The sequence below is a fragment of the Bufo gargarizans genome, chromosome 11 (genome assembly GCF_014858855.1).
Source record: "Bufo gargarizans isolate SCDJY-AF-19 chromosome 11, ASM1485885v1, whole genome shotgun sequence".
NCBI lineage: Eukaryota > Metazoa > Chordata > Amphibia > Anura > Bufonidae > Bufo > Bufo gargarizans.
Window position 1 is genome coordinate 17,723,646 of NC_058090.1, and position 15,253 is coordinate 17,738,898.

Below are 15,253 nucleotides of genomic sequence, written 5' to 3' on the forward strand. Positions count from 1 at the left end.
CCCCTCTATACTCCTCATATATACAGTGTACGCCCCTCTATACTCCTCATATATACAGTGTACGCCCCTCTATACTCCTCATATATACAGTGTACGCCCCTCTATACTCATCATATATACAGTGTACGCCCCTCTATACTCCTCATATATACTGTCTACACCCATCTATACTCCTTATATATACAGTGTACACTCCTCTATCCCCCTTCATATATATATCTCCAAATACTGTACGTGCCTCGTGTATGTGTGCGGTCTCAGTAGTGGTGAGATCTCTCGGGATGAGAAGGGCTTTGCACTATTATTGCGGTGGTCACTTCCACCCTGTGATTGGGGAACAGACCCCCCGTCTTGCCCTCTCTGGGCAGTGTGTGCAGAGGACATGGTGGATGGTGTCTCTGGGACCTTTGCACCGGCCACTGCTGGTAATGAATTATTTACAGGTCTGCCCTTGTGTCCTGCCGCCTTCGTGTGCCTGGGAGGTGATGGGTTCTGGCATGAGCGGCTCATTGTGATTAATCCCTTTTATTCATGTCTTCACATCAGGTGTTATGGCCCCCCTGACATTAAGATGGCCCCTCTCAGGCCTGTAGCCTGCTGCCTTGTATTCTCACAAGTCTGAGTACACGCGGTGAGTACACTGAGGGCCTATTCACACATCAGTCAGTCACGTCCGGGTTCTGCATAAACAGCACATGGCTCAAATGATTTTAATGTGTTTAGTGACGTATTGTTTTAGGCCAGTGGAAGGGATGGAAGCAGGCGCTACTTTGGTCCATCTTATGAATCAAAAACACTCCCATTCAGAAACCAGAAGACAAAACCAAAATGACAAAAATGAGAAAATCTAGATGACTAGACAGAAGACAGAATTGGTATCTCACCCTTCCTGGCGGGCACAGCCCCTGGCATACTCACTCCTCCAGTTGTTCTGTGGTATCTCTCCCTAGTGTGCAGAACACTCACACATGGGCAGACCCAAGTGCAACGGTCAATCATCCCACTGTCTCCTGCAGGTTTCACATCGTCCATTAGGAAACAGAAATTCACCAGCATCTTCATGAATGGATGTCTCTTAATGCAGCTTCCATTTCATACACGAATTATCAAAACCCTCAGTGGATTTATCAAATGACATTTTTTAATCTGCTATATGTTAAAAGAACAAAGCCTTGCCAATATGACATCAGCAATATTAGAGCATGAAAATGTCTACCGTCTCTTTAGTATAGCCTTTACACTTGCACTACTCACAAAAAGTCCAGGATATTTGTCTTGTGGGTGAAATTTCCAGATGACTTTAAAATGCCCTCTAACCTTTACAGGAGAACTTCATGTGACCTTCTCTAACCTTCTGAATACACATGTCCAACTGTTCAGTGTTTCAGGACTTTTTGCACAACTTGCTGTTTTCTAACAAGTAGCTGAACGGCAGAATTCACAACAGGTGTTTGATCCATGAATCGTCCAATAACTTTCCCATTCAATTAAAATTGGTATTGAACAGTCCTCCTCATCATGCTGCTCACATTCTGACATCATGAGACCAAGACGACACCTAACAATTGATAAACAGTACCTCACCATTGCAACGCTTCAAGCAGGATGTTCTCAGACGGAGGTGGGCACTGAGCTTAGCGTGTCACAGTGTGTCATCAGCAGGTTGTATCAGAGATACCCAGACTGTAAGAGTCAGAGAAAGGCAGAGAAGTGGACGTCCTGTGGCCACATCCCACACTGATGACCGTTTCATTGTGAACAATGCCCTGTGGAACCGGATGATGAAAGCCACACAACTCCAGGCACATTTAAGAGAGGCCATTGGAAACCGTTTACATGAGCGTGGTCTGTGTGCTAGATGACCTCAAAAGGTACCTGAACACACCACCAGGCACAGGCGTCATCGTCTTGTCATCTATGCTGGACGAGGGACTAGTGGCCTATGGCCGCTAACGATGTTGGAGACGTCACACAGAGAGCGCTCTGCATCAGCCACTGTGGTCACCAGAAGAGCCTTTGGTGGTGGTGGTGTTTCAGTGTGGGCAGGTATGTCTAGTCAGTACAGAACTGCCCCACACTGTGAATGGTCCAGTGACAAGCCCAGACTACCTGAAGAACATCATTAATCTAGTCATTGTGCCTCTGCATGAACAATACAGGCCTAATATCATCTTCATGGAGGACAATGCGCCAGCTCATCGAGGTCACATCATTAAGGAACTGCTACTGGGGAGACTGGGGAACCTCAAATGGGGTGGCCTGAACTTTCTCCAGACCTGAACCCATTGAAAACCTAATGGATCAGCTGAGTCACCATGTAGAGGCTCATAACTCTGCACCCCAGAACCTCAATGACCTGAGGGCTGCCCTTCAAGAAGAGTGGGATGCCATGCCTCAAAAGACAATAAGGCGACTTATGAACACCAGGAGACGTCGTTGTCAAGCTGGAATTGATGATCAAGGCCACATGACAGATTCTTGAGATGTTGACATTTTGTTGCAGTATACCCAGCACTGGTGTTGGCTTCTGTGTCAGTAAATTGTCTGAGATGAGGAAATCACCATTGCTGCTTCTGTTTAAATGTCCGACTTTCCAAATAAAATATAACTAGAGACGGAACTTTTGACATTTTCCATAATTTTCACCTGAAAGCCAAATATCCCTACCTTTATGTGAGTAGTGCATATTAGAATTGCTTGCTCTTTAAGAGGTCAGGTGACTCTAGTTGCACTTTAATCCTTACACCGCTATGTAATTGAGCTTGCAACATATGAGACCAGAAGGTTCCAGGATACTGGGAAAATATCAGGTAACCATCAGGGCAGCGGGAGAGTTCGGTGTAGTGACAGATGGGTGTGAGAGGCTGTAGTGTATAGTACAGGTCACTGGTATTCTGAAAGTGTAGTGATAGATAAGTATGTCAGGTTGTAGTGTATAGTACAGATGACTGGTATTCTGGAGGTGTAGTGATGTTAGGTGTTATGGGCTGTGGTGTATAGTACAGGTGACTGGTATTCTGGAGGTGTAGTGATAGATGGGTGTGATGGGCTGTAGTGTATAGTACGGGTGACTGGTATTCTGGAGGTGTAGTGATAGATGGGTGTGAGAGCCTGTAGTGTATAGTACAGGTCACTGGTATTCTGAAAGTGTAGTGATAGATAAGTATGATGGGTTGACGTGTATAGTACGGGTGACTGGTATTCTGGAGGTGTAGTGATATTAGGTGTCATGGGCTGTGGTGTATAGTACAGGTGACTAGTAATCTGGAGGTGTAGTGATAGATGGGTGTGATGGGATGTAGTGTATAGTACGGGTGACTGGTATTCTGAAAGTGTAGTGATAGATAAGTATGTCAGGTTGTAGTGTATAGTACAGATGACTGGTATTCTGGAGGTGTAGTGATAGATGGGTGTGATGGGCTGTAGTGTATAGTACAGATGACTGGTATTCTGGAGGTGTAGTGATAGATGGGTGTGATGGGCTGTAGTGTATAGTACAGGTGACTGGTATTCTGGTGGTGTAGTAGATGGGTGTGATGGGATGTAATGTATAGTGCAGGTGACTGGTATTCTGGAGGTGTAGTGATAGATGGGTGTGATGGGATGTAATGTATAGTACAGGTGACTGGTATTCTGGAGGTGTAGTGACAGATGGATGTAATGGACTGTAGTGTATAGTACAGGTGATTGGTATTCTGGAGGTGTAGTGATAGATGGGTGTGATGGGCTGTAGTGTATAGTACAGGTGATTGGTATTCTGGAGGTGTAGTGATAGATGGGTGTGATGGGCTGTAGTGTATAGTACAGGTGACTGGTATTCTGGAGGTGTAGTGATAGATGGGTGTGATGGGCTGTAGTGTATAGTACGGGTGACTGGTATTCTGCAGATGTAGTGTATAGTACAGATGACTGGTATTCTGGAGGTGTAGTGATAGATGGGTGTGATGGGCTGTAGTGTATAGTACAGGTGACTGGTATTCTGCAGATGTAGTGTATAGTACAGATGACTGGTATTCTGGAGGTGTAGTGATAGATGGGTGTGATGGGCTGTAGTGTATAGTACAGGTGACTGGTATTCTGGAGGTGTAGTGATAGATGGGTGTGATGGGCTGTAGTGTATAGTACGGGTGACTGGTATTCTGGAGGTGTAGTGATAGATGGGTGTGAGAGCCTGTAGTGTATAGTACAGGTCACTGGTATTCTGAAAGTGTAGTGATAGATAAGTATGATGGGTTGACGTGTATAGTACGGGTGACTGGTATTCTGGAGGTGTAGTGATATTAGGTGTCATGGGCTGTGGTGTATAGTACAGGTGACTAGTAATCTGGAGGTGTAGTGATAGATGGGTGTGATGGGATGTAGTGTATAGTACGGGTGACTGGTATTCTGAAAGTGTAGTGATAGATAAGTATGTCAGGTTGTAGTGTATAGTACAGATGACTGGTATTCTGGAGGTGTAGTGATGTTAGGTGTTATGGGCTGTGGTGTATAGTACAGATGACTGGTATTCTGGAGGTGTAGTGATAGATGGGTGTGATGGGCTGTAGTGTATAGTACAGGTCACTGGTATTCTGCAGATGTAGTGTATAGTACAGGTGACTGGTATTCTGGAGGTGTAGTGATAGATGGGTGTGATGGGCTGTAGTGTATAGTACAGGTGACTGGTATTCTGGAGGTGTAGTGATAGATGGATGTGATGGGCTGTAGTGTATAGTACAGGTCACTGGTATTCTGCAGATGTAGTGTATAGTACAGATGACTGGTATTCTGGAGGTGTAGTGATAGATGGGTGTGATGGGGTGTAGTGTATAGTACAGGTCACTGGTATTCTGCAGATGTAGTGTATAGTACAGGTAACTGGTATTCTGGAGGTGTAGTGATAGATGAATGTGATGGGATGTAGTGTATAGTACAGGTGACTGGTATTCTGGAGGTGTAGTGATAGATGGGTGTGATGGGCTGTAGTGTATAGTACAGGTGACTGGTATTCTGCAGATGTAGTGTATAGTACAGGTAACTGGTATTCTGGAGGTGTAGTGATAGATGAATGTGATGGGATGTAGTGTATAGTACAGATGACTGGTATTCTGGAGGTGTAGTGATAGATGGGTATGATGGGCTGTAGTGTATAGTGCAGGTGACTGGTATTCTGCAGATGTAGTGTATAGTACAGATGACTGGTATTCTGGAGGTGTAGTGACAGATGGGTGTGATGGGATGTAGTGTATAGTACAGGTGACTGGTATTCTGGAGGTGTAGTGATAGATGGGTATGATGGGATGTAGTGTATAGTGCAGGTGACTGGTATTCTGCAGATGTAGTGTATAGTACAGATGACTGGTATTCTGGAGGTGTAGTGATAGATGGGTGTGATGGGCTGTAGTGTATAGTACAGGTGACTGGTATTCTGGAGGTGTAGTGACAGATGGGTGTGATGGGATGTAGTGTATAGTACAGGTGACTGGTATTCTGGAGGTGTAGTGATAGATGGGTATGATGGGCTGTAGTGTATAGTGCAGGTGACTGGTATTCTGCAGATGTAGTGTATAGTACAGATGACTGGTATTCTGGAGGTGTAGTGATAGATGGGTGTGATGGGCTGTAGTGTATAGTACAGGTGACTGGTATTCTGGAGGTGTAGTGATAGATGGGTGTGATGGGATGTGGTGTATAGTACAGGTGACTGGTATTCTGGTGGTGTAGTGACAGATGGGTGTGATGGGCTGTAGTGTATAGTGCAGGTGACTGGTATTCTGGAGGTGTAGTGATAGATGGGTGTGATGGGCTGTAGTGTATAGTACAGGTGACTGGTATTCTGGTGGTGTAGTAGATGGGTGTGATGGGCTGTAGTGTATAGTACAGGTGACTGGTATTCTGGTGGTGTAGTGACAGATGGGTGTGATGGGCTGTAGTGTATAGTGCAGGTGACTGGTATTCTGGTGGTGTAGTGACAGATGGGTGTGATGGGCTGTAGTGTATAGTGCAGGTGACTGGTATTCTGGAGGTGTAGTGATAGATGGGTGTGATGGGCTGTAGTGTATAGTACAGGTGACTGGTATTCTGGTGGTGTAGTAGATGGGTGTGATGGGCTGTAGTGTATAGTACAGGTGACTGGTATTCTGGAGGTGTAGTGATAGATGGGTGTGATGGGCTGTAGTGTATAGTACAGGTCACTGGTATTCTGCAGATGTAGTGTATAGTACAGGTGACTGGTATTCTGGAGGTGTAGTGATAGATGGGTGTGATGGGCTGTAGTGTATAGTACAGGTCACTGGTATTCTGCAGATGTAGTGTATAGTACGGGTGACTGGTATTCTGGAGGTGTAGTGATAGATGGGTGTGATGGGCTGTAGTGTATAGTACAGGTGACTGGTATTCTGGAGGTGTAGTGATAGATGGGTGTGATGGGCTGTAGTGTATAGTACAGGTGACTGGTATTCTGGAGGTGTAGTGATAGATGGGTGTGATGGGCTGTAGTGTATAGTACAGGTGACTGGTATTCTGGAGGTGTAGTGATAGATGGGTGTGATGGGCTGTAGTGTATAGTACAGGTGACTGGTATTCTGGAGGTGTAGTAGATGGGTGTGATGGGCTGTAGTGTATAGTGCAGATGACTGGTATTCTGGAGGTGTAGTGATAGATGGGTGTGATGGGGTGTAGTGTATAGTACAGGTCACTGGTATTCTGCAGATGTAGTGTATAGTACAGGTAACTGGTATTCTGGAGGTGTAGTGATAGATGAATGTGATGGGATGTAGTGTATAGTACAGGTGACTGGTATTCTGGAGGTGTAGTGATAGATGGGTGTGATGGGCTGTAGTGTATAGTACAGGTGACTGGTATTCTGCAGATGTAGTGTATAGTACAGGTAACTGGTATTCTGCAGATGTAGTGTATAGTACAGGTCACTAGTATTCTGCAGATGTAGTGTATAGTACAGGTGACTGGTATTCTGGAGGTGTAGTGATAGATGGGTGTGATGGGCTGTAGTGTATAGTACAGGTCACTGGTATTCTGCAGATGTAGTGTATAGTACAGATGACTGGTATTCTGGAGGTGTAGTGATAGATGGGTGTGATGGGGTGTAGTGTATAGTACAGGTCACTGGTATTCTGCAGATGTAGTGTATAGTACAGGTAACTGGTATTCTGGAGGTGTAGTGATAGATGAATGTGATGGGATGTAGTGTATAGTACAGGTGACTGGTATTCTGGAGGTGTAGTGATAGATGGGTGTGATGGGCTGTAGTGTATAGTACAGGTGACTGGTATTCTGCAGATGTAGTGTATAGTACAGGTAACTGGTATTCTGGAGGTGTAGTGATAGATGAATGTGATGGGATGTAGTGTATAGTACAGGTGACTGGTATTCTGGAGGTGTAGTGATAGATGGGTGTGATGGGCTGTAGTGTATAGTACAGGTGACTGGTATTCTGCAGATGTAGTGTATAGTACAGGTAACTGGTATTCTGGAGGTGTAGTGATAGATGAATGTGATGGGATGTAGTGTATAGTACAGATGACTGGTATTCTGGAGGTGTAGTGATAGATGGGTATGATGGGCTGTAGTGTATAGTGCAGGTGACTGGTATTCTGCAGATGTAGTGTATAGTACAGGTGACTGGTATTCTGGAGGTGTAGTGATAGATGGGTGTGATGGGCTGTAGTGTATAGTACAGGTGACTGGTATTCTGGTGGTGTAGTGACAGATGGGTGTGATGGGCTGTAGTGTATAGTACAGGTGACTGGTATTCTGGTGGTGTAGTAGATGGGTGTAATGGGCTGTAGTGTATAGTACAGGTGACTGGTATTCTGGTGGTGTAGTGACAGATGGGTGTGATGGGCTGTAGTGTATAGTGCAGGTGACTGGTATTCTGCAGATGTAGTGTATAGTACAGATGACTGGTATTCTGGAGGTGTAGTGATAGATGGGTGTGATGGGCTGTAGTGTATAGTGCAGGTGACTGGTATTCTGGTGGTGTAGTGACAGATGGGTGTGATGGGCTGTAGTGTATAGTACAGGTGACTGGTATTCTGGTGGTGTAGTAGATGGGTGTGATGGGCTGTAGTGTATAGTACAGGTGACTGGTATTCTGGTGGTGTAGTGACAGATGGGTGTGATGGGCTGTAGTGTATAGTGCAGGTGACTGGTATTCTGGTGGTGTAGTGACAGATGGGTGTGATGGGCTGTAGTGTATAGTACAGGTGACTGGTATTCTGGAGGTGTAGTGATAGATGGGTGTGATGGGCTGTAGTGTATAGTACAGGTGACTGGTATTCTGGAGGTGTAGTGATAGATGGGTGTGATGGGCTGTAGTGTATAGTACAGGTCACTGGTATTCTGCAGATGTAGTGTATAGTACAGGTGACTGGTATTCTGGAGGTGTAGTGATAGATGGGTATGATGGGCTGTAGTGTATAGTACAGATGACTGGTATTCTGGAGTTGTAGTGTATAGTACAGGTGACTGGTATTCTGGAGGTGTAGTGATAGATGAATATGATGGGCTGTAGTGTATAGTACAGGTGACTGGTATTCTGGAGGTGTAGTGATAGATGGGTGTGATGGCTGTAGTGTATAGTAGGTGACTGTATTCTGTAGTGTATAGTACAGGTAACTGGTATTCTGGAGGTGTAGTGATAGATGGGTGTGATGGGCTGTAGTGTATAGTACAGGTGACTGGTATTCTGGAGGTGTAGTGATAGATGGGTATGATGGGCTGTACTCTATTGTAGAAGTGACAGATTTTCTGGAGAGGCTGTGGAACAGGGGTGTGATGAGCTGTTATATATGTATTTTCCACTTATGTAATGTGTGCCGCTTATTACAAGTTTGTTCTGATTCATTTATTCCATCTAATGTATGTTGGTGTCCTAATGCATAGTTGTATGTTTCTCTGATGTCATGTGTTCTGGTCCTTTGCTCAAAGCAGCACCCCTCTTATTTTATACAGGTTTCGAGATTCTGGGAGACTATGAGCCTCTTGCTTTTTGCTGCTTTTACTCTCTTTTTTGCCTTTTTGCCTGGTGACTGTTCTTTGGACTCATTTGCTCCCCGTAATGTTAAGTCCACCTCACCTTCGACGTTGGCAATGCCCAGCATATCCCGTCATACAATCTATGGTATAGTGTTTGATGCAGGCAGCACTGGGACACGAATCCACATTTACAAGTTCCATCAAAGTGATGCAGGTAAGTGCTGCCACCATCCATCCTCCTCAAGCCTTTGGTATGTTATCATCCTTGTGTGCTCCATGTTTTAGGGTCTCCCCTGGAGCTGGATGGAGAGATCTTTGAGTCTGTGAAGCCAGGACTTTCTGCTTTTGCTGGGGAGCCTGAAATGGTGAGCTGGATCTCATTAGAGGGGAACATTGAGGAGGTGGAAATGTCAGATGATAACTCTGAAATACCATAACTTTCTGTCTTGTGCTCAATTTTAGCTGGTATTCTGGAGGTTTACTGACAGATAAATGTAATGGACTGTAGTGTATAGTACAGGTGGCTGGTATTCTGGTGGTGTAGTAGATGGGTGTGATGGGCTGTAGTGTATAGTGCAGGTGACTGGTATTCTGGAGGTTTACTGACAGATGAATGTAATGGACTGTAGTGTATAGTACAGGTGGCTGGTATTCTGGAGGTGTAGTGATAGATGGGTGTTATGGGCTGTAGTGTATAGTACAGGTGACTGGTATTCTGGAGGTGTAGTGATAGATGGGTGTAATGGACTGTAGTGTATAGTACAGGTGACTGGTATTCTGGAGGTGTAGTGATAGATGGGTGTTATGGGCTGTAGTGTATAGTACAGGTGACTGGTATTCTGGAGATGTAGTGATAGATGGGTGTGATGGGCTGTAGTGTATAGTACAGGTGACTGGTATTCTGGAGGTTTACTGACAGATGAATGTAATGGACTGTAGTGTATAGTACAGGTGACTGGTATTCTGGAGGTGTAGTGATAGATGGGTGTTATGGGCTGTAGTGTATAGTACAGGTGACTGGTATTCTGGAGATGTAGTGATAGATGGGTGTGATGGGCTGTAGTGTATAGTACAGGTGGCTGGTATTCTGGAGGTGTAGTGATAGATGGGTGTTATGGGCTGTAGTGTATAGTACAGGTGACTGGTATTCTGGAGATGTAGTGATAGATGGGTGTGATGGGCTGTAGTGTATAGTACAGGTGACTGGTATTCTGGAGGTTTACTGACAGATGAATGTAATGGACTGTAGTGTATAGTACAGGTGACTGGTATTCTGGAGGTGTAGTGATAGATGGATGTAATGGACTGTAGTGTATAGTACAGGTGGCTGGTATTCTGGAGGTGTAGTGATACATGGGTGTGATGAGCTGTAGTGTATAGTACAGGTGACTGGTATTCTGGAGGTGTAGTGATAGATGGGTGTGATGGGCTGTAGTGTATAGTACAGGTGACTGGTATTCTGGTGGTGTAGTGATAGATGGGTGTGATGGGCTGTAGTGTATAGTACAGGTCACTGGTATTCTGGTGGTGTAGTGATAGATGGGTGTGATGGGCTGTAGTGTATAGTACAGGTGGCTGGTATTCTGGAGGTGTAGTGATAGATGGATGTAATGGACTGTAGTGTATAGTACAGGTGATTGGTATTCTGGAGGTGTAGTGATAGATGGGTGTGATGGGCTGTAGTGTACAGTACAGGTGACTGGTATTCTGGAGGTGTAGTGATAGATGGGTGTGATGGGCTGTAGTGTATAGTACAGGTGACTGGTATTCTGGAGGTGTAGTGATAGATGGGTGTGATGGGCTGTAGTGTATAGTACAGGTGACTGGTATTCTGGAGGTGTAGTGATAGATGGGTGTGATGGGATGTAGTGTATAGTGCAGGTGACTGGTATTCTGGAGGTGTAGTAGATGGGTGTGATGGGCTGTAGTGTATAGTACAGGTGACTGGTATTCTGGAGGTGTAGTGATAGATGGGTGTGATGGGCTGTAGTGTATAGTACAGGTGACTGGTATTCTGGAGGTGTAGTGATAGATGGGTGTGATGGGCTGTAGTGAATAGTACAGGTGACTGGTATTCTGGAGGTGTAGTGATAGATGGGTGTGATGGGATGTAGTGTATAGTGCAGGTGACTGGTATTCTGGAGGTGTAGTAGATGGGTGTGATGGGCTGTAGTGTATAGTACAGGTGACTGGTATTCTGGAGGTGTAGTGATAGATGGGATGTAGTGTATAGTACAGGTAACTGGTATTCTGGTGGTGTAGTGACAGATGGGTGTGATGGGCTGTAGTGTATAGTACAGGTGACTGGTATTCTGGAGGTGTAGTGATAGATGGGTGTGATGGGCTGTAGTGAATAGTACAGGTGACTGGTATTCTGGAGGTGTAGTGATAGATGGGTGTGATGGGATGTAGTGTATAGTACGGGTGACTGGTATTCTGGAGGTGTAGTGATAGATGGGTGTGATGGGCTGTAGTGAATAGTACAGGTGACTGGTATTCTGGAGGTGTAGTGATACATGGGTGTGATGAGCTGTAGTGTATAGTACAGGTGACTGGTATTCTGGAGGTGTAGTGATAGATGGGTGTGATGGGCTGTAGTGTATAGTGCAGGTGACTGGTATTCTGGAGGTGTAGTGATAGATGGGTGTGATGGGATGTAGTGTATAGTACGGGTGACTGGTATTCTGGAGGTGTAGTGATAGATGGGTGTGATGGGCTGTAGTGAATAGTACAGGTGACTGGTACTCTGGTGGTGTAGTGATAGATGGGTGTGATGGGCTGTAGTGTATAGTACAGGTGACTGGTATTCTGGAGGTGTAGTGATAGATGGGTGTGATGGGCTGTAGTGAATAGTACAGGTGACTGGTATTCTGGAGGTGTAGTGATAGATGGGTGTGATGGGCTGTAGTGAATAGTACAGGTGACTGGTATTCTGGAGGTGTAGTGATAGATGGGTGTGATGGGCTGTAGTGTATAGTGCAGGTGACTGGTATTCTGGAGGTGTAGTGATAGATGGGTGTGATGGGCTGTAGTGAATAGTACAGGTGACTGGTATTCTGGAGGTGTAGTGATAGATGGGTGTGATGGGCTGTAGTGTATAGTGCAGGTGACTGGTATTCTGGAGGTGTAGTAGATGGGTGTGATGGGCTGTAGTGTATAGTAAGGGTGACTGGTATTCTGGTGGTGTAGTGACAGATGGGTGTGATGGGCTGTAGTGTATAGTACAGGTGACTGGTATTCTGGAGGTGTAGTGATAGATGGGATGTAGTGTATAGTACAGGTAACTGGTATTCTGGTGGTGTAGTGACAGATGGGTGTGATGGGCTGTAGTGTATAGTACAGGTGACTGGTATTCTGGAGGTGTAGTGATAGAGGGATGTGATGGGATGTAGTGTATAGTACAGGTCACTGGTATTCTGCAGATGTAGTGTATAGTACAGGTGACTGGTATTCTTGGGGTGTAGTAGATGGGTGTGATGGGATGTAATGTATAGTGCAGGTGACTGGTATTCTGGAGGTGTAGTGACAGATGAATGTGATGGGCTGTAGTGTATAGTACAAGTGACTGGTATTCTGGAGGTGTAGTGATAGATGGGTGTGATGGGATGTAGTGTATAGTACAGGTGACTGGTATTCTGGAGGTGTAGTGACAGATGGGTGTGATGGGCTGTAGTGTATAGTACAGATGACTGGTATTCTGGTGGTGTAGTGACAGATGGGTGTGATGGGCTGTAGTGTATAGTGCAGGTGACTGGTATTCTGGTGGTGTAGTAGATGGGTGTGATGGGATGTAATGTATAGTGCAGGTGACTGGTATTCTGGAGGTGTAGTGATAGATGGGTGTGATGGGATGTAATGTATAGTACAGGTGACTGGTATTCTGGAGGTGTAGTGATAGATGGGTGTGATGGGCTGTAGTGTATAGTACAGGTGACTGGTATTCTGGAGATGTAGTGATAGATGGGTGTGATGGGATGTAGTGTACAGGTCATTCTCAAAAAATTAGCATATTGTGATAAAGTTCATTATTTTCTGTAATGTACTGATAAACATTAGACTTTCATATATTTTAGATTCATTACACACCAACTGAAGTAGTTCAAGCCTTTTATTGCTGTAATATTGATGATTTTGGCATACAGCTCATGAAAACCCAAAATTCCTATCTAAAAAAATTAGCATATCATGAAAAGGTTCTCTAAACGAGCTTTTAACCTAATCATCTGAATCAACTAATTAACTCTAAACACCTGCAAAAGATTCCTGAGGCTTTTAAAAACTCCCAGCCTGGTTCATTACTCAAAACCGCAATCATGGGTAAGACTGCCGACCTGACTGCTGTCCAGAAGGCCATCATTGACACCCTCAAGCAAGAGGGTAAGACACAGAAAGAAATTTCTGAACGAATAGGCTGTTCCCAGAGTGCTGTATCAAGGCACCTCAGTGGGAAGTCTGTGGGACGTCTGTGGGAAGGAAAAAGTGTGGCAGAAAACGCTGCACAACGAGAAGAGGTGACCGGACCCTGAGGAAGATTGTGGAGAAGGACCGATTCCAGACCTTGGGGGACCTGCGGAAGCAGTGGACTGAGTCTGGAGTAGAAACATCCAGAGCCACCGTGTACAGGGGTGTGCAGGAAATGGGCTACAGGTGCCGCATTCCCCAGGTCAAGCCACTTTTCAACCAGAAACAGCGGCAGAAGCGCCTGACCTGGGCTACAGAGAAGCAGCACTGGACTGTTGCATGTCATTCGGAAATCAAGGTGCCAGAGTCTGGAGGAAGACTGGGGAGAGGGAAATGCCAAAATGCCTGAAGTCCAGTGTCAAGTCCCCACAGTCAGTGATGGTCTGGGGGCCATGTCAGCTGCTGGTGTTGGTCCACTGTGTTTTATCAAGGGCAGGGTCAATGCAGCCGCTATCAGGAGATTTTGGAGCACTTCATGCTTCCATCTGCTGAAAAGCTTTATGGAGATGAAGATTTAATTTTTCAGCACGACCTGGCACCTGCTCACAGCGCCAACACCACTGGTAAATGGTTTACTGACCATGGTATTACTGGGCTCAATTGGCCTGCCAACTCTCCTGACCTGAACCCCATAGAGAATCTGTGGGATATTGGGAAGAGAAAGTTGAGAGACGCAAGACCCAACACTCTGGATGAGCTTAAGGCCGCTATCGAAGCATCCTGGGCCTCCATAACACCTCAGCAGTGCCACAGGCTGATTGCCTCCATGCCACGCCGCACTGAAGCCTCCTGGGCCTCCATAACACCTCAGCAGTGCCACAGGCTGATTGCCTCCATGCCACGCCGCACTGAAGCCTCCTGGGCCTCCATAACACCTCAGCAGTGCCACAGGCTGATAGCCTCCATGCCACGCCGCAGTGAAGCATCCTGGGCCTCCATTACACCTCAGCAGTGCCACAGGCTGATTGCCTCCATGCCACGCCGCATTGAAGCCTCCTGGGCCTCCATAACACCTCAGCAGTGCCACAGGCTGATTGCCTCCATGCCACGCCGCACTGAAGCCTCCTGGGCCTCCATTACACCTCAGCAGTGCCACAGGCTGATTGCCTCCATGCCACGCCGCATTGAAGCAGTGATTTCTGCAAAAGGATTGCCGACCAAGTATTGCGTGCATAACTGAACATAATTATTTGAAGGTTGACTTTTTTTTGTATTAAAAACACTTTTCTTTTATTGGTCGGATGAAATATGCTAATTTTTTGAGATAGGAATTTTGGGTTTTCATGAGCTGTGGCCAAAATCATCAATATTAAAACAATAAAAGGCTTGAACTACTTCAGTTGGTGTGTAATGAATCTAAAATATATGAAAGTCTAATGTTTATCAGCACATTACAGAAAATAATGAACTTTATCACAATATGCTAATTTTTTGAGAAGGACCTGTATAGTACAGGTGACTGGTATTCTGGAGGTGTAGTGACAGATGGGTGTGATGGGCTGTAGTGTATAGTGCAGGTGACTGGTATTCTGCAGATGTAGTGTATAGTACAGGTGACTGGTATTCTGGAGGTGTAGTAGATGGGTGTGATGGGCTGTAGTGTATAGTACAGGTCACTGGTATTCTGGTGGTGTAGTAGATGGGTGTGATGGGATGTAATGTATAGTGCAGGTGACTGGTATTCTGGTGGTGTAGTGATAGATGGGTGTGATGGGATGTAGTGTATAGTACAGGTGACTGGTATTCTGGTGGTGTAGTGATAGATGGGTATGATGGGCTGTAGTGTATAGTGCAGGTGACTGGTATTCTGCAGATG

At 45.5% G+C, this 15,253-nt stretch overlaps 1 protein-coding gene across 2 annotated transcripts in view; it reads left to right on the forward strand.

The window, feature by feature from the left end:
- Positions 1 to 512: 512 nt before the first annotated feature.
- Positions 513 to 15,253, forward strand: part of ENTPD5 (ectonucleoside triphosphate diphosphohydrolase 5 (inactive)) — a 90,456-nt gene continuing 75,715 nt past the window's right edge. Inside the window, exons 1-3 of one of the 2 annotated variants that reach the window (XM_044271604.1) lie at positions 513 to 631; positions 8,953 to 9,190; positions 9,262 to 9,341. In XM_044271604.1, the coding sequence (XP_044127539.1) occupies positions 8,974 to 9,190; positions 9,262 to 9,341 (297 nt within the window). In that variant the 5' untranslated portion in view covers positions 513 to 631; positions 8,953 to 8,973. Of the gene's footprint in view, positions 632 to 2,763; positions 2,811 to 8,952; positions 9,191 to 9,261; positions 9,342 to 15,253 lie in introns of those variants that run through there. The other variant, XM_044271603.1, reaches the window with a different exon arrangement.